Source organism: Danio rerio, chromosome 4, assembly GCF_049306965.1.
Source record: "Danio rerio strain Tuebingen ecotype United States chromosome 4, GRCz12tu, whole genome shotgun sequence".
In the NCBI taxonomy this organism is placed as follows: Eukaryota; Metazoa; Chordata; class Actinopteri; order Cypriniformes; family Danionidae; genus Danio; species Danio rerio.
The window spans coordinates 18,223,219-18,243,691 of record NC_133179.1 but is presented as its reverse complement, the minus strand read 5'-3'; the positions used below and the strand labels follow the sequence as shown (position 1 = coordinate 18,243,691).

Genomic DNA, 20,473 nt, shown 5'->3' with positions numbered 1-20,473 from the left:
TTCATTCCACTGTGGCGACCCCTGATTAATAAAGGGACTAAGTGACAAGAAATTGAAAAAATGAATGTGATTTTGAGGTAATGGTCGTGTCTAACATATTTAATCACGCTACTCCAGCTGTCAGTTGTGACAACAAACAGAAATGGTGAGCAGGAGGAGTCTGTTAGGTTGTAATAACTCTTCTAAAATTCCTTTCCTGATCTTTCTAAATAAAATGCCTACTTTACTACATCCATTCAGCCCGCGGTAGAAAAAAAAACAAGCCACGGCCACTGTTTGCTCATTTAAAAACTCTAGGAAATGAGTCACAATACGAAAAAAAAAAAAAAAAAACTATTGCAGCTTCTGGTTCATGCGGACTTTAAATACCATTAAGCAGAAGTGTGGGTCCTCAAGAACAGACATCTGTAAAATCCCAAGAATTCACTAGAGAGCAAGTAAAGGCCATGAAATGCAAGCATACGACGAATGCTACACTTTCACTACAAAAGAAAAAAAACAAAGAGAAAACTCAGATTTAACAAACTTGAAAATAAAAGAGACTTTAATCACGAGTCACATAACATATTCCCACACTTGTTGCCATCCAACAGATCGAGATAAACCACCAAAACAAGTCATAATTTGAAAAAAAGCACTGAAACAACAGCATTCTGTCAAGCTCTCTCGATGATAGGCAATTGTGTCTGATGCAAAATGTTAAAAAGCATTAAAAAGTGGACACATTTATGGATTTAGGAACAAAAGTCGATTTTAAAGTGTAGTTCAGTCATCGAGTGCAAAGTCGAATGGCTCGTAGTCAGAGCGTACTTGTTTGGCCTGATCCTCTTCCTCCTCTCTGCTGATTTTACACTCTCTCCAGTCTGAGCGCATGGGGATGTTCATCACCGCCTCGCTCGCCAAAACCTCCCTGCGGCAACATGAGTCGACAATTAAGCAGACGCATATCAGGACACGCGCTTGAACTAGTGTGCTGGGTTTATCATTACCTGCCAAACTGCAATGGGAAGTTTTTCTTAATGCGATAAAACAGCTTGTCGCCTGTGTCCAGCTCCACATAGAAGTAAGGAGTTCCTGGAGGAGCGATCTGCATTGAGAAAGATTAGTTAGTCTGTGTCAGATTTCTTGCAAACACACAGACAAAACATTGTCATTATTTTGGAAATTATTTGCTTAGTCATTCAATGTACGCATAATAGCAGTTAACTAGTACATTGAGGAACAGATTGAAAAGTCACAAATAACACAATTCTTTAAACAAGTTAAATAATGTTAATAATAATATAAAAGTATTGTTAAAATAAACAAAAAAAAACTTTTAAACGTATAAAGTTTTATTAGGTAATGTATTTACTAACCAATTACTAAAAATGAACAAATTATGAACAATACTTGTACAGCGTTTATTAATCATCGTTCAACATTTACTAATGCATTATAAACATCAGTGAACGTTCTTGTTAACAAAACTGCACCATGATTTAACAAACTACTAATTTAATCAACTAATGCAAATTACAAGATATATACAGGAATCAGAGAATGAAATAATACCTTTTGAACCTTTTTAAAGACTCTTTTCATACATTTTAAGACCTCAACGACAAAATTTTTACTTACTGTATATTTACTAAATACTAATTGTAAACTAATACATTATTCACATACTGAATACAAATGCTAATCCAGCAGGTGGTACCTATAGAAAAGCAGGAATAATGGTGTTTTCCTGATTACTGAAGTAAAGAAATGGCAAATCTAGCAGGATTTTATAGATTTCCAAAAAAACTACACAGCATCCCAATATTCAGAGATTGAATTTAGGCAAACTTTAGCATACCGATACAAAATGTCATTTTAATTGCATTTAGGACTTTTCAATACTTTTTAAGGGCCTTAAATTTCTCTAAATGGACTTATCAACTTTTAATGCTTTTTAAAACCCTGCAGACATCCTGAATTAACATAAACAAATACTGTAGTAAATGTGTTATGAATGCATGTTTATTGATTGTTCATGTTAGTAAACGTATTAACTAGCATTAACCAACATAACCTTTTTGTAAAGGATTACCAAAATCAGAACTTCTTGGTTAAAAATGTTTAATTGCATATTTTTGCAAATGTTCAATATACCCATTCTTATTCTTAGTCTAAAAAATAAATAAATAAATAAAATAAAATTTTTAAAGATAATTATACTAGAATGTAAAGGCTAAATGTTAAAAATAATAATAATAATCATGTAACATTTAACATTAAATTATGAAGTACCAGTATATTCAATTATACTCTTAAATTATAAGTATAAATGTATAATAATAATTATATGTATAATAAATACAAGTATAAAATAGATTTTATAGTTCTTAACTTTATGCATAAACAATTTCAAAGTAATAATTTGTCATGGTTATATTAACAGTACATAAAATTAAAACAAATATGCAATCTAGCAGTACTGTAGTAGTACTAAATAAAATTGACAACACAAACGATTATCAGTATTATATATACACACACAAATGAAAATACAGATTATAATAGTGGAATCATTTTTAATGTAATATCAAATAATTAAAAAAATAATTTAAAAAATCTATTTAAAAAAAGTAAAAATTTAATGATAACAAACTGACTAGTAACAGTACATTTTTTATATAATTGTACTCAAGGAAATACGTACCTGGATCATATTTTGAAAAGTATTTCAAATACAAGCAGGTAAAGGCAGAAAAATGTGCCGAAAGCACAGCTGTGAGAAATATTGTTGAGTGTGACAGACACACAGCTTGGTTTGTACCTGTTTGAGGTCAGTATGAGCTGGAATCTCCATCAGCTCCATCTGCTGCTCTTCAGCTTGTGTCATGAAGGCCTCTTTGATGTCCTCGGTGCTGCATTTCTCCATCGGCACCGGCACTGCCTGATAATAATCACCCAAAAACATACACGTGTTACCGTATGCCTTGCTTTCTCAAAGGGAGGACTTTAGGATGCCATGAATTTGGTCATCACAGGGATACACGTCCCTCAGAAACATTTCCTCGCCAGCGCAGACAGACAGAAAGTCTATCCACTCAGACTTAAACTGATGAAATGATGTCCAAGTCTGACCAGCGAAGGGCTGAATGTCTCTCGAACCCTCCACACCATTGACCAGACTCTCGGTTTCATATATGTGGTGCTGCTAAAACTGACCCAAGATTTGTACAGGTTAGTCCACTTCAGGCAGACACCACAATCGTATTATGAAGAAGTATGTTTACATGGACAAAAGCATTTGATATTAACTCCGATTAAGGATCTATGACTCAAAATAAATACATTTTAATACGGTGTTGGACTTTTGGCTGAATTTTGGGAGAAAATACAATAGTTTGATGGCAAATGAAGAAGTTTTACTATTGAAAGAGAAGTTTTATAGATAATGTACAGCACTCGAAGCTTTTATAAAAATGTAATTAAACACACAAAACTGTTTATGTTGCCATAACAAAGACAAAATACAAGTTGACGTGAGAAACAAAAGTGTTTGGCACGGGGACAATCCAGCCAATAATCGATCAATGCACTAAGGCTGCACAACATATGCTATTTTTGTGGAGTATTACGATAACACTATTTCTTGCAATATACCATTTGCAGGAAGAGCTAAAAAAATTATCTTATTTTTCATAAATCATTTCTGTATGTAATGACCTCTCAAACAAACAGGTAATAGATACTTCATGGTTTCCGCTACATTTATTCTTCCATGGTGGGCAGCCACACCAAAATGCATCCCGCCACGGCTACATTCCAGCTTCTCATTCAAAACATTCAGTCATTGTTGTTGTTTTTTTATATTTATTTGAGAGCGTACAAGAAAATCTGCGCTTGAGCAGCGTGTATTTGAGGGGGCGTGCAAGAGGTTTTGAGCACAAGCAGAGAAAATCGGTGCACAAGCACACTTGTATAGCAAGTAAATGCAATCTCAATTTGTAATACTTTGCTCATGACATTTCTCCATTTGTCATTGAAATAACACCACAGGTAGTTGGTAGATTTGTGTAAAGGTTCTGCCGCAACAGCTGAAAAAAAATCCTAGAGGAAACACTGTACTTAAATGTAATATTTATCAAGATGCAAAAAAGAAACAAAATCCCAAATGCGAATAGTGTTAACATCAAGTTGTTAAAGTAGCTGACTGTAGTACTGGTAACAAGGGTGCGAATTACAGGGGGGTTTGGGGGGGACTGACTCCCTTAATTTACTCTTAATCCCCCTGAAGGACAGCCCTTTAAGAGTAAAAAAAAGCATTCTTCAATATTAGCTTTCTTACGTATTAATAATTAAAAAATTATAATATAAATAGATATATATCCCCCATAATGGTTCATAACACTATGATGCATTCAATGGCGCCAATCAATGATAGGAAAACTATCATTCTGCAGTCTGAAACTGGCAGTTCAGGAGCATCGATTGACATCTTATGTATCCAAAAAACATTGTTTCTTGTAATATAGATGTTTATATCTGCATGTAGCCTAAAACCTCTGAAATAGTCACTAAATATCTCTCAAAACACTGAAAACATTTACGTTTTATTAATAATATAGATGTAATTCAAATACATTCATGAAATTGATTCACTGAAGCATGCATTACCAAACTACAACCAAAAATACTTGACTCCCCTTGATCATCAATGTATAATTTGCACACTGTTGGTAACCTAGGAACCAACAGTAAACAAGGCAAGCATAATGGAGTAAGCGGATCAATCACGTGAGTGTAATGTTTACTGCGTAACACTGATGACACCACAGGGCAACTTTTTGGGCAATTGCCTATTGCCCTAATAAGTTACCCTGTGTCTCACCTAGTTGCACATTTATGGCATAATTTCCCCAAGTTGTCCAGCAGCATTGCTCAAAAAGTTGCCCTTTGTATCACTAGTTTATGTAGCATATGTGTTATTTAGCAAATCTCCCATAATACACATTAAACCGCCTCATGAAAATGTGTTCATCATCACTTGTTTCTCATGTGATATTTCAAAATACATATTGACGAAGGGTGATGTAAACCCAGTTTGAAAACAACGGCAGACATTCTAATTCTTATTCACCATTGTCATTATAACTTGTCTCTACTCCAGCTTTTAATATTTATTTTCAGCACTAAGATTTGAAACATTTAAGTTCACCTTTAGGCTAGGTCTAGCCAATAGCACCATTTGGGGAGCAATCCCATCTGATTGGTCAAATTTAAATAAACATCCTATGCATATAAAAAAGTTAATGTATCACACAATATAGAATACTGCTATCATAAAACCTATAATTTTTGATAAAATGTGCAGCCCAACAATGCATTTTCACATATAATATAGGAGCATTAAAGGAAAATTTTAATAGCAACTCACTGTCACACTTTAATCATAATATTGCCTAATTGAGATTAAGGTCAATAATTGGATTACTGATGATGTCCATGTAAACAAACCCAGTGATATAATATTTTGTATTAACCTGTAGCTGAAGGTGTTGGCTCCGGTAGTTCCTCTCAAACAGGACGCACCGCTTGCCTTTACTTTTACAGAACTTCTTGAAGGCGCTCTTGTATTTCTCCATCTCTTCCACCACCTCTGATGCCAAATCCACCACTGACTGGTAATGTCCGATGGGCAGCAGGAGAACATGGTCAGGAGTGAGACCACCCTTAGCGAGAGCCATGTAGCACTGGAAAAAACAATACTGATATGAAGAAATGTAGACACACCAAGTCTGAAACTTCTAAACTTTTTTTTGTGACAGAAGTGCCTTGATTTGATTCTCTGTGCACCACAATATATTATTTCCTTTGTTGTTGTATTAGCATAAAGGCGGTAGTATACACAATAATTGAACACTTATTCATGCTCTAGGGTATTTGCAGAAATCCTAAAGGTAATTTCAATATCTTTTTAAGACTTTTTAAAGACCTTCTCAGAATATTTTGAGACCTCATCATCACTTCAAGTTCTTATTAGTATCAAACCTTTAACTTTATAAACATTCACTCATTTTCTTTTTGGCTTAGTCCCTTTATTAATCCGTGGTCGCCACAGCGGAATGAACCAGCAACTTATCCAGTCCTTCCAGCCGCAACCGATCCCTGAAAAACATTCACACACACTCATATACTACGAACAATTTAGCCTGCCCAATTCATCTGTGCCACATGTCTTTGGACTGTGGGGGAAACCTGAGCACCCAGAGGAAACCCAGGCAAACACAGGGAGAACATGCAAACTCCTCACAGAAACACCAACTGACCCAGCCGAGGATGGAACCAGCGACCTTCTTGCAGTGAGGCAACAGCACTACCCACTGCACCACTTCGTCGCCTACTTTATAAACAGTTGTAGTTAAATAAATCAATCAAGCACAACCATGCAACAGAACTCGGATAAGCTCAGAAGAAAAAGCTTGAAAAATAAATTGTGCAGTTGCTTTCAGCCACAGTTTAAACTCGTTTTTCTCTAACCAGGAGTACGCAAATTTACAGTTTCCATTTAGCCATCTGTTTCACTCTATAGTTTCGCTACATGTGGTATGCATCACATCACCTTCCTGCATTTGTCACAAAATATGTGACATCAGAAGCTTTCCCGACGTGCCCCGGCCCGAACCATTTGCGTAGATCGAGCATGCCATTGTTAATATTAGGAGGAAAACCACTTTGGACAACACTTGAACAAAATGTAAGACCTTGAAAAAACATGACTTTTTAATATCATTTAAGGGCCTTAATTTTCTCATAATTGATTTATCAACTTTTAATATTTTTTAAGACCCAGCGGACACTCTGTGCTCAAGAGGTTATAAATCTTTGTTAATTTATTTTTCAGTTGAACACCAAAGAAGAAATTTTAAAGAATTTTGGAAACAAGTAACCATTTACACCCACAGAGGAAAAAAACTATGTCTATCTGCTTTTTTTCTCATGCTTGTCCTTTTTCAAAATAACAAAAACAAAAAAGAACATAAGAATTTTCCTTTGGCCAGTACAACTTATAATATCAAATAAGAAAACTATACTTAATGTAATGCACTGTATTATGTCTGACTGTTTTACTGATTAAATAAAAAAATGTTTTTCAGTTTTGCCTCCAGTTCAAACCAGCATGGAGGTTTCTGATTTTATACAACATCCTAAGCATTACGATTTTATTTTTTTAAAGAATTTTTGCTCAACATTTTAAAGCTGTATACTGAATGTATTTTGTGAGCTCACATGTGTTCCGATGCTTATAACCAAGTGCTTCTCAACTTCTGGACTTGCAAGGCAGAACCAACAGGGTCCAGTGGGCTGAGCTGGGAAAATAAAAAAACGTCTGTCAAGAGCAGCATGCAAAAATTCAATTCAAACTCTTGCCAATATTAACTTAAAAAAGCGCTAAATGCATGAAGTTCTGCTGAACTGTTCTGGTGATTTTTTCAGAATAATGAAAAAGTTAAAAGCTTCATTTCTATGAATTTTTCCAAACAATTTTCAAAGTGTTGCCTCTTCATGTGGCCTCCGTTCCTCTGACTCTGGTCTTTTAACAGGGCTTTTGCCTCTCTGGAGCTCTCCCCCCATGATATAAGACACTGAATCTTTTAAATTGTTTAAATCATACTTGAAAACTCACCTATTGAAAACATTCACCTATTCATGAGGCGTGCATTTTTGGTTTATGTTTCTAGATATTTGAATGTTTTATAAATTTTTTATGTTTTAGCAATTGTGAATGTTTTAGCCTGAATGATTCAATTGTACTGTTGTTCCAAACTGTTTCATATCTGTATATTTTTGGTGTAAAGCGCTTTGAGAATTAAGTTTTAAAGGCGCAATATAAGAATAAATTATTATTACTAATATTATTATCAATGAAAAAAGCAATATATTCCAATCAAGACTGTGTTGAAAGAACGAATGTGTGGACTATAGTCCCAAGGGTTCAGATGTTTATGCTGTATATTGCAAAAAACTAAACTGGTATTTCTAATGACCACAGACAATTATCCATTAAAATAAGTCATTGAAATTAAAAGAGAGTGCATGTGAATGGACTCACGTGGTCTTCGAGGCTGTTTGTGCTGATTTGGCCGGTCTCCATCTGACTGTCTCTTCCTGCCATGTTGTCGTTGTGGATTCTTCTGACCCAGATCAAAGAAGAACTGTGATGCTGGTTCTTCCTGATCAAAGAGAGGGGGAAATCAATATTTATCAACATAAGGTTCAATCCAATCATAGAGTTCAACAACATAATTCATAAATGTGCCAAACACCTTTGATGTCAAGGAATTCTATGAAAAATAAAAATTCTTAACCGTCTCCATAATAACACAATAGTATTTGCGTTGATAACAATGAATGATTCTTAAATCCAAATCAATATATTACTGATTTCTGATGGATCATTCAGCTTTGCCATCACATAAATAAATTGCATTAATCTTTATCAAATAAAATGAAAACTATTTTTTTAAATATCATAAACCTCAGGCTTTTACAGATGTGCTGGCAAGAAAAAAAAAACACAGTCAACACGCACCTGTGCATCTGTCATTGAAGCAGACTGTCTTTCTTTCTTCCCATCTTTCATGAGCTTCCTGTAAGGATTTTCTGTGACATCCTGAGGTTGTTTGACTAACTCTGTGGAATCCATGTTTTTCATCGGGATAATGTTGAATGCATACAAATACTGTAAGAAAAAAGTGAACAGTTAACCCACAAATTAACCTCATTTTTTAATAAAAAAACAATTGTAAAGGAAGGAACATTTAAATTTCCCATTTATAATTTTCATGTTAAAGCTTACATTATTCAATAAAATAGATGTAACAGTAAAACGGCATTGACTTTAAGCCAAAATTAAGATGATAACAATACATATGTTCAAATACTATATAAAAGATATAACCCCCACCTTCTTCTTGGCAGGATTGTTAACAGTTGCCAGTGCAATGAATCTACTGACATGCTGAGTATTTTCTTGAAGGACCACATGATTCCTGTGAATTTAGAACACATTTTGTGAGACAAACAACATCTGACAAGAGTAAAAAAAAAAACATCCTGATGCTTTAACACCATACCTGTAGGGCAGCCGCTCATAATGTACTCCTTCCAGACCCGCAAAATGGTAGCGAGGTTTTAGCTTGTCAGCGAGATCTGCGATAGATGAAACTCCACAAAACTTCATATCTGTTTCCTACAAATAAAACAACTTTGTTAGCACTATAAAATATCTATGAAATATACCAAACTGTTTTAAACAAGCAAATCAAAGCACTGACTGGGCTGTTTCCATATTGACACACGCCTCGAGGCCACTGTGAGGTCAGGAGAATGTCAACTCCCCGAAATTTAGAGTTGGACAGAAGTGGTGCCACCAGGGCAGTGATGTCTTTAGGGGTAAAACAGTGTGACGGAGCCGGTTCCTGATGAGCTTCTCTGCCACTGACATAAGCGATCTGAAGACCTGATGCCCCTGTGAAAATGCCCCTTCGACCTGGAAAATAAATTAATAGAAACAGTATGTGTTTAAAATTATATTTATTAATATTATTGCAGATTTTCACTTAAACTGATTTTCACTTATTGATAAACAAATATACATTTATTAAAATAGTTCTATCTTTTTAAATTAATTTTGCTTGGACATCCTAGAACATAAGCCTTGAATAAATCAAAATTACTCAAAATATTATTATTAATAATAAAATAATTAATTATTACTTCTGGTAATTACTTTAATTAAATCAAACATATATTATTTTCCATTCATATGTCATTTAATAGGATAGTACAGACAAAAATGAAATCTCTGACACGGTTTACTCAACCTTCACTTGTTTATAACCTATTTACAGTTATTTTGAAAAATGCTGGTTGCTGGTACCCATTGACGTCTGTAGAATTTTTCTTCCTACTATGGAAGTCTATGGGTGACAGAAACCAGCATTCTTATAAACATCTTATTTTGTGTTCAATAAAAGAAAAAAATATAAAGGTTTAAAACTACACAAGTAAGTGGTGAGGTCATTTTCATTTTTGGGTGAACTAACCCTTTACATATAACATATACCACAACCACAGGGTATTGGGGAAAAATACAAATATCAATTTTATATATAATCTGGAATTATTTATTTAATTATTTGTTTATTATAATGCCATATCAGCAACATTGGTTATATTCATGGCAAAACCTTTACAAATTATACAACAAAATAACATAAAATCATATCAGTTTCTAAACAAACATTCACTGTAAAAAAACAACATCATACAAATATTTTTCCTTTTTTATGATTTGTATTTAATATTTTTCTATAACATAAAATTGTGTGTACTAGTTTTTGGACTGTTATCGTAAGTTATTTTGTTAGATAAGCTCCAGATTTGGCTTCAGTACTGACTAATCTAATGTAAATGCACAAATACAATATTGCTTCCTAATAATATGAAATATAAAAATATAGAAAATATGAATTAAAAAATATATATATTTGTGAGGGGTGTACTTATATATGCCGAGCACAGCAAATAGACACAGACAGAAAGATATGGGGTTATAGATTCATCTTACCCAAACACGTAATATTTTCTGCCAACTCACAGCCATCAGAGCTTGGAAAATACTTGACAGTCTCTTGACTGGCTGCACCGAGAATACAAGTATGGATGGGCGCTGGGGATTTAAACACATCCCTGATCAACATCACTGACATTCACTTCCTGTGATTACAGATATACTGCACAATTTAAACATGTTTAAAGTGACCTTACCCTTTTTTGCCCCAGATTTGTATGTTGCCCATTCTGCTTCAGCTTCAGGGGAGCTTCCAAAAAAGTCACCAACACACAGCAGCAACTGAAAAACAAATCTCAGTAAACACAAACTATCTCTCTTTTCAAGTTCGTCTCTTTAAAATAAGACTCTACACGTGTAAACTCACATCAAATTGCCCGCTCTTTTTCTGGATGGCGTTCACCCGGTTGAACAAGGCATTTATTCTTCCTTCAACGTCACCACACGCCAGTCTGAGGGGGAAATAAACATTTAATCAGCGTGGAGGCAAAAAGGCACGTGAGTTTATTACTTAGGGATCTCCATCTATTTTGTTAAAGACGACTCTAAATAGCACATGTATTACATGCAGCATTCTCATAAGCCGCTTTTCAGCCCAAGTTAACACTTACACTCTTAAAGGCTTGTCTCCCATACCGAACAATACTTAAATGTTTGTTACATATGCTTAAAATTGTTGTCGCTTGTGTCTGAGCATTGGCGTTGAATTTTGTGCGTCGACAAAATAAACCCTGACAGAACGTAGAGCTAATAATGTTGTCCGGCCATTTACGAAGTATACATATTAAAGCGAAAGTTGTTTTTGGTGCTATAGATCATTAATTAAATTAGAGTGAATGTTAAAGTGTGAAACATAGGCTTTTAAAACACGGCAGTATGCATCACAAGCCTATAACGTTAAGCGCATCACGTTTCTATACGGAAGAAATAAATGTGTGACACGTTCTCTGAACGCTTCGCATCAAGCAATGATTTCTTTAGCAATTCATAGTTGTTATTCCGTAAAATTAATACATATTTCGAAGCACAATATGCCACAACATATGACAAAAGTAATTAAGAAAGTAAATCAATTTAATAAAACGTAAAAAACTAAACACATAAACATAATTGTTAATAATGACAAAATAGTAGCAGCAGTAATAGGTGTTAATGTAAAAATAATGTAATGTAAAAATAAAATGACAACAATTATTATTTTATAACGCAAAACCGTGGCTAACAAGACGTGTACGGCGTGACGTAACACTACTTACAAAACCAAAACAGGAACTGATTTACATTTGAAAACACGAAGTGCAAACTGTACAGAACAAAAATAAACTGCTATATTATGATACCACGACATTAATACCATAGGACCTGAGTTTTAAAAAATGTAATGGATCGATCAAGAATGCACATCAGCTGACTGCATAATCTGCCAAATGAAGAACATCTACACAAGCAGACGAGTTCATGAAGCATTATTATATATCATATGCAGGTCGTCCGTCTGCAATGCAGAACTTGTTTGCAAATGAAGCGGATGTTTATGGAATACATGCATGCAGATGAACTGACTCCGAATCGATGCGCTCAACATTTCCATATATAGGCTTTGGGACAGGAGCGCCTTCACGACCGCTGATCCCAGAACAGCAGCCATGACCTCCCCCGAGCAGATAATAGAGATCGTGATGGATGACAAGACGTACAATGTGAGTAAAAGCAAACTAATCGAGAAGAGCGATTACTTCCGCGCGCTCTACAGCTCCGGGATGCGCGAGTCCGCGGAGGATTCGGTGCGGCTGCGGGGACTGAGCGCGCCCGGGCTCGAGCTAGTGCTGGAGTTCATCAACACCTCCAAAGTTCAGGTGGACAACGAGACTCTGGAGGACCTGATCGAAACAGCATCCTTCCTGCAAGTCACGTCCATCCTAAAGCTGCTTCTGTCTGAAATCAAGCAGGAGAACTGCGTGGAGCTCTTCAAGCTCTCTGAGGTCTATGGGATGCACGAGCTGAGAAGGGCTTGCCTGAAATTCATGAGCTGTTATTATCATCCTATGCTGCGCAGGCCAGAGTTCAGGATGTTGGCAGCTAATGTGCGAGAACAGATCCGAGATATCCGCCTGAAAGGCACAGCCACTTTAGTAGCAATAGGGGATTTTACTCACACCTGTCTGGATTTGGCGAATCAGGATGAGCCTTGGTCCATGTTGAGGTATGGTGAGGTAGAACAACGCTGGAAACCTCTGGCCAGCAACCTTCCTCAGGATATGATCAATGTCAGGGGTTATGGATCTGCTGTGCTGGACAACTACTTGTTTATTGTTGGAGGATACAGAATGACAAGTCAAGAGATCTCAGCCGCACATTGTTACAACCCCTCCAAGAATGAGTGGAACCAAGTGGCATCTCTGAACCAGAAGAGGTACAATTCATTTCTTCAGTGGAAGGGGCCTTTAAAGCTGATAAAATTAGATATGGTCACTTTACTCATTCTCAGTCGATACAAGCAGATTTTTTTCTTAAGCATGTCAGTAGAAACAATTTTTAGCTGAAGACGTGATCCTTTATTTTTTATAAAATGCAAATCAATCGCTACAAAGACTTTAAGAGTCAAAAATATACTAAATACCTTTGGTTCCTGACAAAAAAACAAGGCCTCATGACGTTAAATGATTGGTTTGTACAAGAAATTGAACGTTATTTACAACATTACTCTTTATTCACAGCTTTGGGAAACAGTCCGGAGTGCAATCATGACAGACGTGTGGGGCAAATTTAAACTGTACATTGAGCTGACGCTGTTTGTCATTCATTTACTTTCTTATTTCCTTTATTAATCAGGGCTTGCCACAGGGGAATCAACCGCCAACTTATCCAGCACGTTTTACACGGCGGATGCCCTTCCAGCTGCAACCCATCATTAGGAAACACCCATGCACTCTCATTCACACATACACTATGGACAAATAGCTTACGTCTGCCTGTCAGGAAAACTGGAGCACCTGGAGGTTTTGTTTACATTTTTATTTTCATATAGGTTGCAACATTATAACATGCAATATAATATGCAAAATTATCAGCACAGTGGTTTTACTTACCCTCCAGTTGCACAGTGTAAAGTATGGCTGGTCTGATAAATTCTATGATATTAAATCGCGATAAAACTATCGCGCCAATAACAATGATAAGCTCTGGATTTTATTACTCTATATTGATCCATAAGCCAATCACAGAGCAGAAATGCGATCTAAAAGTGTGTCAATTTTAGAGATGTCCCTAATTTTCAGCCACTGAAAATTTATTGGCTGAAAAATATGCTATTTAATGGATAAATTATGCTATTTAATGGAACCTTTCATTTTTGTGGCTTCAGTCATTGTTGGGGTACTCCTTTAAAAACTGTAAGCATTAACAAATTATATTGAAATATTGTTATCGTTTAATATGGAGAATAATTATCCAGATAGCATTTTTGCCATATTGCCCAGCCCTAGTGTGAAGTGAAGCAACTTTCACACTGGACTCAGAAAGTGCTGCAATATAAGCCAATTCATTTCAATAGCTTGCAATAGCACTACTATGCAGCAGGTATGCAACGTTGGTAAAATGTCAACTCTCGACTTGTTTACTGTCAATAACAGTTTACAGTCAATAAAATGAAAGGTAATATTTTATTTTGATGGTACATTTGAGTATTAGTAGATTGTCTGCTTGCTTAATATATGTTGATACTGCTCCTTCAACAGACATTTAACTGACTATAAGAAACTTTGCAAGTACATGTCAACTTACACTAACCCTTAATCCAACCTAACAGTCTACTTATTATCTAATGAGAAATAATTGGCATGTAGATTCAAAGTAAATTCAACAAATGGACCATCAAAATAAAGTTTTGTTAGTTTATTTATATAGCACATTTTTTACAACACAACATTGCCCAAAGTGCTGAACACAATTAAAATTAATTTAAATAGATCCTACATCACATAACAATTAAAACATAAGGCAAACCCCTCAACATTAAAAAGACTCAAATGCTAAAGAACAAAGATGGAGTTTCAGAAGCGTTTTTAAAAAAGATAGAGTTGGAGTGTGTCTGATGTGGGGTGGAAGCCCGTTCCAGAGTTTTGGGGCAATAACAGCAAAAGCCTGTGTGACCAAATGTGGTTATTGGTTTGTTTCTTAAAATCCATATAATGTAAGTTATTGGGTTACAATTACTTTATGCTGTGTAATAACATAATAATAAGCAATTATTCCAATTAGTACTTGGTACAATTTACAATATAATTTTTTTTGCTTGCGGCTAAGGTTATTAAGAATTTATTGGTTTTGGTTTTGGCCCATAATTTAATTTTCAGTGCTTCCCTATTCTATAATTTTTTATTATTTTTTTGACTCTCAAAATGCATTGACTTGCATTTTATGAATCACTAAGGACGATGGCAAAAATAGTTAATGGTCCACTGAACAAAAAGTCACCTACATCCTGCATGGCCTGAGGGTGAGTAAAATAACCGCATTTTTATTTTGGGGTGAGCTACTGTATCCCTGCTCTTTTTTTATGTCCAGATCAAACTTCAAGCTGCTGGCGGTGAGTGGGAAGCTGTATGCGGTTGGAGGTCATTGTCTGGGTACAGTGGAGTGTTACAGTCCTGAGCAGGACTGGTGGACGTGTGTGGCGCCTCTGCCTGATCCTCTCGCTGAGTTCTCTGCCTGTGAGTGTCAGGGCATGATCTACGTCATGGGCGGTTATACCTCTAAAGGTGAGTTTCACTAAGAGCACACACACTCAGAAGCAGAATCAGAAACCCCCTTAGAACTGCGTATTAAAATAAGTACAATTCAGAATTTGGGCTCAGAAATGACAGATATAAAGTTGTTTGCTTTTTATTATGTCAGAAGTTTATGAGCACTTTTATAAAACTCTGTACTTTTAACTCGCAAGAGAAAAGACACCTTGATTTACAAGGTGAAAGGTTAGAATTGTGGCATTATATCTAGTTTTTCTCAGTAATTTTGACATTTTTCTCACAATTATGAATATGGTTTTTGCAATTCTGTCTTAACGTCTCAAATGTGAGATCATATTATGCAATTTTAAGAAAACAGTCAGAATTGTAAAATCAAAAGTGACAATTACCTCTTATTTTGTGACAGACATGGGCTTCCATAGTGTTCTTATAAAGTAGTAATAATACAAAGTATGGTCAGTGCCAGCAGCCTTACAGTTATATGTATTTTTAGTCTAACTGTATTTGAGTCAAGCTTATTTTTGTATTATTCTGTAAACTACTGAAGACCCGTGTCCAAATTTAAAATGAAAATAGGATTTATAGATTTTTTTGTTGCATAAAATAACAAAATGGCGCCATGTTTTCAGACATGTTTACTGTATATTCATTTGAGACATCACAATACAAATGCTTTAACTTCAGAAGTGGTACGAAATTGATATTTGATGCACAAATAATAAATTTGATAATTTTCTGAAAATAAAAATAGAATTGATCATTTATAATTTTACTTAGATTTTGATATGAATATTATTACACCTTTAATTTAATAAATATTCATATTTTATTCAGTCCTGTACCTAATAAATCCAGTAAATCAAGTAATGTCTTAATATTTGCATAGCTGCATGTCACAGTCGAAAAGATATATACAGTATACTAAAACAAAATACTATACAGTGATTCCTCGTTAATCGCGGGAGTTCGTTCTAAAAGTAGACAATAGCTGAAATCGGTGAAGTAGTCCGCTTTTCCACAATTTCCACAATTATTATAAATGTTTTAAGGCTGTAAAACCCCTCACTACACTCTTTTCTCAGATAGACATTAACATTTTCACACTTTTTTTCTCGTATAAACACTCGTGTAGCTTCTTCCTTCCTTTAGCATGTCCAGAGGTCCAACTTTTGTGCAATGGTTAGCGTCTTCCTCTGCTTTTTAGGTGCTACCACAGGTACTTTTAACAGTGCAGAATATTTCGTTGACATTATGGGGTTTGTTTGGGGAAAAAACTTGTAAACATACAGTACAGCACTTCCGAGTCACACTGCTAGCGATCAAAGATGGATGTTAATTTGGCAAGCTGAACGCATTCTGTGCTGTACAGGAGACACTGCATGGAGGTGATTGATTGAAAATGGTCTACAGCCAATCAGGACGCAGAACACAATGCGCTAATTAGGACGCAGAAAACAATGCGCTGTGAAAAAAAGCATGTCAAATTGCACTAAAAACAATCCGCAAGAGCGATTTATGGAGAGGGACCACTGTATTTAAAATCACCTTTAAAGGGGACCTATTATGCCCTGTTTTACAATATGTAAAATAAATCTCTGATGTCACTAGAGTGTGTTTGTGAAATTTCAGCTCAAAATACCTTACAAATGATCTTGTATATCTCTTTGAAACTGCCTCTTTTAGGCTTTAATCTAAATTGCGCTATTTTGGTGACTGTCGCTTTAAATTAAAATGTAATTATGTGATCCCAGCCTTCGTTTCAAACGATGGTGGAGCTACGAACATCCTAAAACTCTAATAGTGGATGGCTGCTTCTCATTTAGGGCGGTTTATGCTAATGAGAGACAGATTGTCACTAATGGGTGGGGCTTTCCTCTAATGACATGTACAAAGGGAGAATGTCAATCAAAGTGTTTCTGCAGACTGTTTATATGAAGTGTGATTATTAAAAACAGAATCAGTTATTTTTTACCATTAGATGCTGGCTATATCCATACAACTATGTTTCCACACAACTATGCCTCCTTTAAGATTCTGATTTCAGTGTATTTGTTCTAATATGTGACAGACAGAAACACCAACGTCCTGCGCTACTGTCCTGTCTCGGACGCATGGTCTGTTTTCCATTCTTGTTCGGCTCATGTGCGCAAGCAGCAGATGCTCTCTGTGGAGGACACCATCTACCTGGTGGGAGGCTACACGCATGAGCTGGAAGCTAGAGAAAGCGGACGGCGGAGGCTCAGCCAGACAGAGGACATGCTGACAGTACAGTCCTACAACGTGCAGACCGGAGAATGGTTGCAACTTAAGGAAAACACATCGAAATCAGGCTTGAACCTCACCTGCACACTGCACAACGATGGCATCTACATCATGAGCAGAGATGTCAGCCTGCCAACCAGCCAGGAGCACCGCGTCTTCCTCAAATACAATATCTTCTCAGATGCCTGGGAGGCTTTCAGACGCTTCCCTGCTCTGGGACAGAACATGCTGCTTTGCTCTCTCTACCTGCCCAACGTGCTCTGAGGCAATGGATCCGGACGGGAGATAATGATGATAGCACAGATTTTGTTGCAGACATGTCAGAATTGGAGGAGATCGCCATATTGGTTTACCAAATCAGAAGAAAAACCTGGGGGAGATATTAAAGGGATTGTTTAGCCAAAAATGAATATTCGGGCATCTTTTCTTACTCTCATTACCAGTCTGGAACATTCTTTAAATAGTTAGTTCACCTAAAAATGAAAGTTTGCTGTTAATTAACTCACCCTCAGGCCATCCAAGGTGACATTTCATCTTCAGTTGAACATTAAAGAAGTCAATGTCTAACAGAATCTAAGAGTCTAAAAAAAAGTATGAAAATATACAGGCTAAACTAAAACAGTATTCAAGGCTTCTGTTGATACAATGAGGTATTAGGAAGCCGTGCTAGAAACAGCTGTCCAACAAATCAAATATTCAAACAAACTTCAAACAAACTCATAAACTCAACACGTAAAATTTATTAAAGAATAAAAAAACTGGTGGCTCAGACTGTTATTTAGTTTGTTAAAGACCAATCTATTCGCTTTAGTCCTTTAGAGTGTATCGTCAGGAGACAGGAATTAGTCAGTTTTTTTACAAAGTGGTGGTAGTGAATAAATTGCATTTTATTTTAGCTGAAAATCTACTGAAAAAAACTCATAATACACCTTGGATGGATGGAGGGTGATTAAATAACAAGCCAATTTAATTTTGTGTGTGAACTACCTGTAACATTGTTGTGTTTCATGGAGAGAAAAGTATTGTTTTCAAAAACTGTTCATTTACATAACACCTGGAACCCGATTACTTCAGTTTTATGGACAAAAAGCTGAAGCATATAGGTTTGGAATGACATGAAACAAAATACGAGAAAAAAAGTTTTGAAGAATGTTGGAAATCAGTAGACATTGATAACAAAAAACAAAGTACTACCAGTTATCAAAATTCTTTGATATATATTGTATATATATTTATTATTCAATGGAAGAAAAGCTAGTCAGAAACCTCCATTTTTGGGTGAAAACTCTTACTACTATCTCCATCAGAAGCTTGGTTGAATTGCCATTGTATTCAAAAACATTATCTGGGCAAATATAGAAAGAACACTACAAGAATGTTTTCTACTGACGTGGAATGTACTAATTCCAATGCATGAACAAAATCTTAATGATATACAACATGCCATATTACAGTACTACAATAATGCACAAGTGAAGGCTTCAGATTAATAAATCCTGCAGGTAAAACTGAAACACTAAACTTGCCTAAGCTGATTAAACATCATCAATGATAAGGGGACATTAAAGTGATGGATCACCCAAATGAAAACAGATTGACCAACCCTAATGTCCTTTCAAATCCAATTTCTAATTTCATTTCTCCATTGAAATTAAGTCAGTGTCATCTTAACTTTCATAATGCAGAGAAAAACGTATACAGACTATTTAATTTTCTATTTTGTTTTGTATTAGAAAGAATACATGAAGGTTATTACATTTTTTGAGGTTGAACTGTGCCTTTAAGATTCAATGTGCCAGACTCAATGTTGACTGACTACCTGTGCCTGGTTTTTGAATGTACACAGTTAATATAGTCTTAAAGGAATTATCGTATTTCAAATAGTAAGAAGTGTCTTAAAAAGTGTTGCACAATTGAAGCACAAATACTTAAGCGCCTGACCTAAACCTCTGTGATGTATAAGAGGACCTGCTGAGGTGTTTCCTTGAATAAAAAGGAGTTGCATTAACTTATGTTCCATTTAGGTTTAGATTTTTTTTTCACCTGTTGAGCCAAAATGGATGACGGTTTTGTTGAGCATTCCCAAGTTGCCTTAAAAATGTAAAGTTATATTAAAATGTTCAGGGACACAAATAAAGGCTTTAAATTACTTATTTGTGTGTGCTTTTAATTGTCTTCTTGTTCTTAGTGAGATTACCTTCTGACTTCACAGAGGAAGTCCATGTGTAATCGACTGTTCAGGGGTCTGATTCATAATATTTGCAGAGAAAACGTTCTAAAAGTAAACATACACCTGAATAACTTTTAATTCTAAGATGGTGAGAAATAAGATTCTCTGGTCTGATGAGAACTTTTTGGCCTCAATTCTAAGCGGTATGTGTGGAGAAAACCAGGGACTTGTCCAACACAGTCCTAACAGTGAAGCATGGTGGTGGCAGCATCATGCTGTGGGGGTGTTTTTCAGCTGTAGAGACAGGACAAATAGTAGCATCTAGGGAAAGATGAATGTCGCCAAGTACAGGGATATCCTGGATAAAAACCTTCTCCAGAGTGCTCAGGACCTCAGACTGGGCTGAAGGTTTACCTTCCAACAAGACAATGACCCTAAGCATACAGCTAAAAGAATGAAGGGGAGGCTTCACAACAAGTAAGTGACTGTTCTTAAATGGCCCAGCCAGAGCCCTAACTTTAACCCAATTAAGCATCTCTGGAGAGACCTAAAAATGGATGTCCAGCAACGTTTATCATCAAACCTGACAGAACTGGAGAGGATCCCCAAATACAGGTGTGAAAAACTTGTTGCATCTTTCCCAAAAATGCTGTATCAAAAGTGTTTCTACTAAATACTGAGCGA

The 20,473-nt window shown here is 35.7% G+C and overlaps 2 protein-coding genes across 6 annotated transcripts; one reads left to right on the top strand and one right to left on the bottom strand.

Annotated features, from left to right (window-relative positions):
- Window positions 1-516: 516 nt before the first annotated feature.
- On the bottom strand, window positions 517-11,352 carry cwf19l1 (CWF19 like cell cycle control factor 1). 3 transcript variants are annotated; one of them, XR_012401450.1, is made up of 14 exons: window positions 11,221-11,330; window positions 10,977-11,061; window positions 10,807-10,891; window positions 10,607-10,708; window positions 9,312-9,526; window positions 9,111-9,226; window positions 8,942-9,026; window positions 8,567-8,716; window positions 8,087-8,207; window positions 7,264-7,343; window positions 5,517-5,726; window positions 2,804-3,193; window positions 990-1,087; window positions 517-910 (listed from the first exon to the last, which is right to left on the bottom strand). XR_012401450.1 is itself a non-coding variant. In NM_001044758.1 (14 exons), exons 1-14 carry the CDS (start codon window positions 11,241-11,243, stop codon window positions 766-768), a joined length of 1,635 nt encoding a protein of 544 aa, NP_001038223.1. In that variant the 5' UTR covers window positions 11,244-11,352; the 3' UTR covers window positions 517-765. The 3 variants fall into 3 exon arrangements, 1 of the variants encoding a protein (NP_001038223.1); NM_001044758.1 differs by having other exon boundaries at window positions 2,804-2,923; window positions 11,221-11,352; XR_012401451.1 differs by lacking the exons at window positions 517-910; window positions 990-1,087; window positions 2,804-3,193; window positions 5,517-5,726 and having other exon boundaries at window positions 7,264-7,490; window positions 7,547-8,207.
- klhl42 (kelch-like family, member 42) lies at window positions 11,056-19,772 on the top strand. 3 transcript variants are annotated; one of them, XM_073946575.1, is made up of 4 exons: window positions 11,056-11,103; window positions 12,207-13,022; window positions 15,176-15,369; window positions 17,426-19,772. In XM_073946575.1, the coding sequence occupies exons 2-4, from the start codon at window positions 12,256-12,258 to the stop codon at window positions 17,881-17,883; spliced, it is 1,419 nt and encodes a 472-aa protein (XP_073802676.1). In that variant the 5' UTR covers window positions 11,056-11,103; window positions 12,207-12,255; the 3' UTR covers window positions 17,884-19,772.
- The last annotated feature ends 701 nt before the right edge of the window (window positions 19,773-20,473 follow it).

What these genes read in the sequence shown, in the direction of transcription:
- cwf19l1 (NM_001044758.1), bottom strand. Translation starts at nt 11,243, where the DNA reads ATGGGAGACAAGCCTTTAAGAGT. An exon ending in AAAAGAGCGGGCAATTTGAT is followed by an intron (nt 10,892 to 10,976) that starts GTGAGTTTACAC and finishes TTTGTTTTTCAG; the next exon opens with TTGCTGCTGTGTGTTGGTGA. An exon ending in GTCAATATGGAAACAGCCCA is followed by an intron (nt 9,227 to 9,311) that starts GTCAGTGCTTTG and finishes TTTTATTTGTAG; the next exon opens with GAAACAGATATGAAGTTTTG.
- klhl42 (XM_073946575.1), top strand. Translation starts at nt 12,256, where the DNA reads ATGACCTCCCCCGAGCAGATAATAGAGATCGTGATGGATGACAAGACG. An exon ending in GCATCTCTGAACCAGAAGAG is followed by an intron (nt 13,023 to 15,175) that starts GTACAATTCATT and finishes TTTTATGTCCAG; the next exon opens with ATCAAACTTCAAGCTGCTGG. An exon ending in GGGCGGTTATACCTCTAAAG is followed by an intron (nt 15,370 to 17,425) that starts GTGAGTTTCACT and finishes AATATGTGACAG; the next exon opens with ACAGAAACACCAACGTCCTG.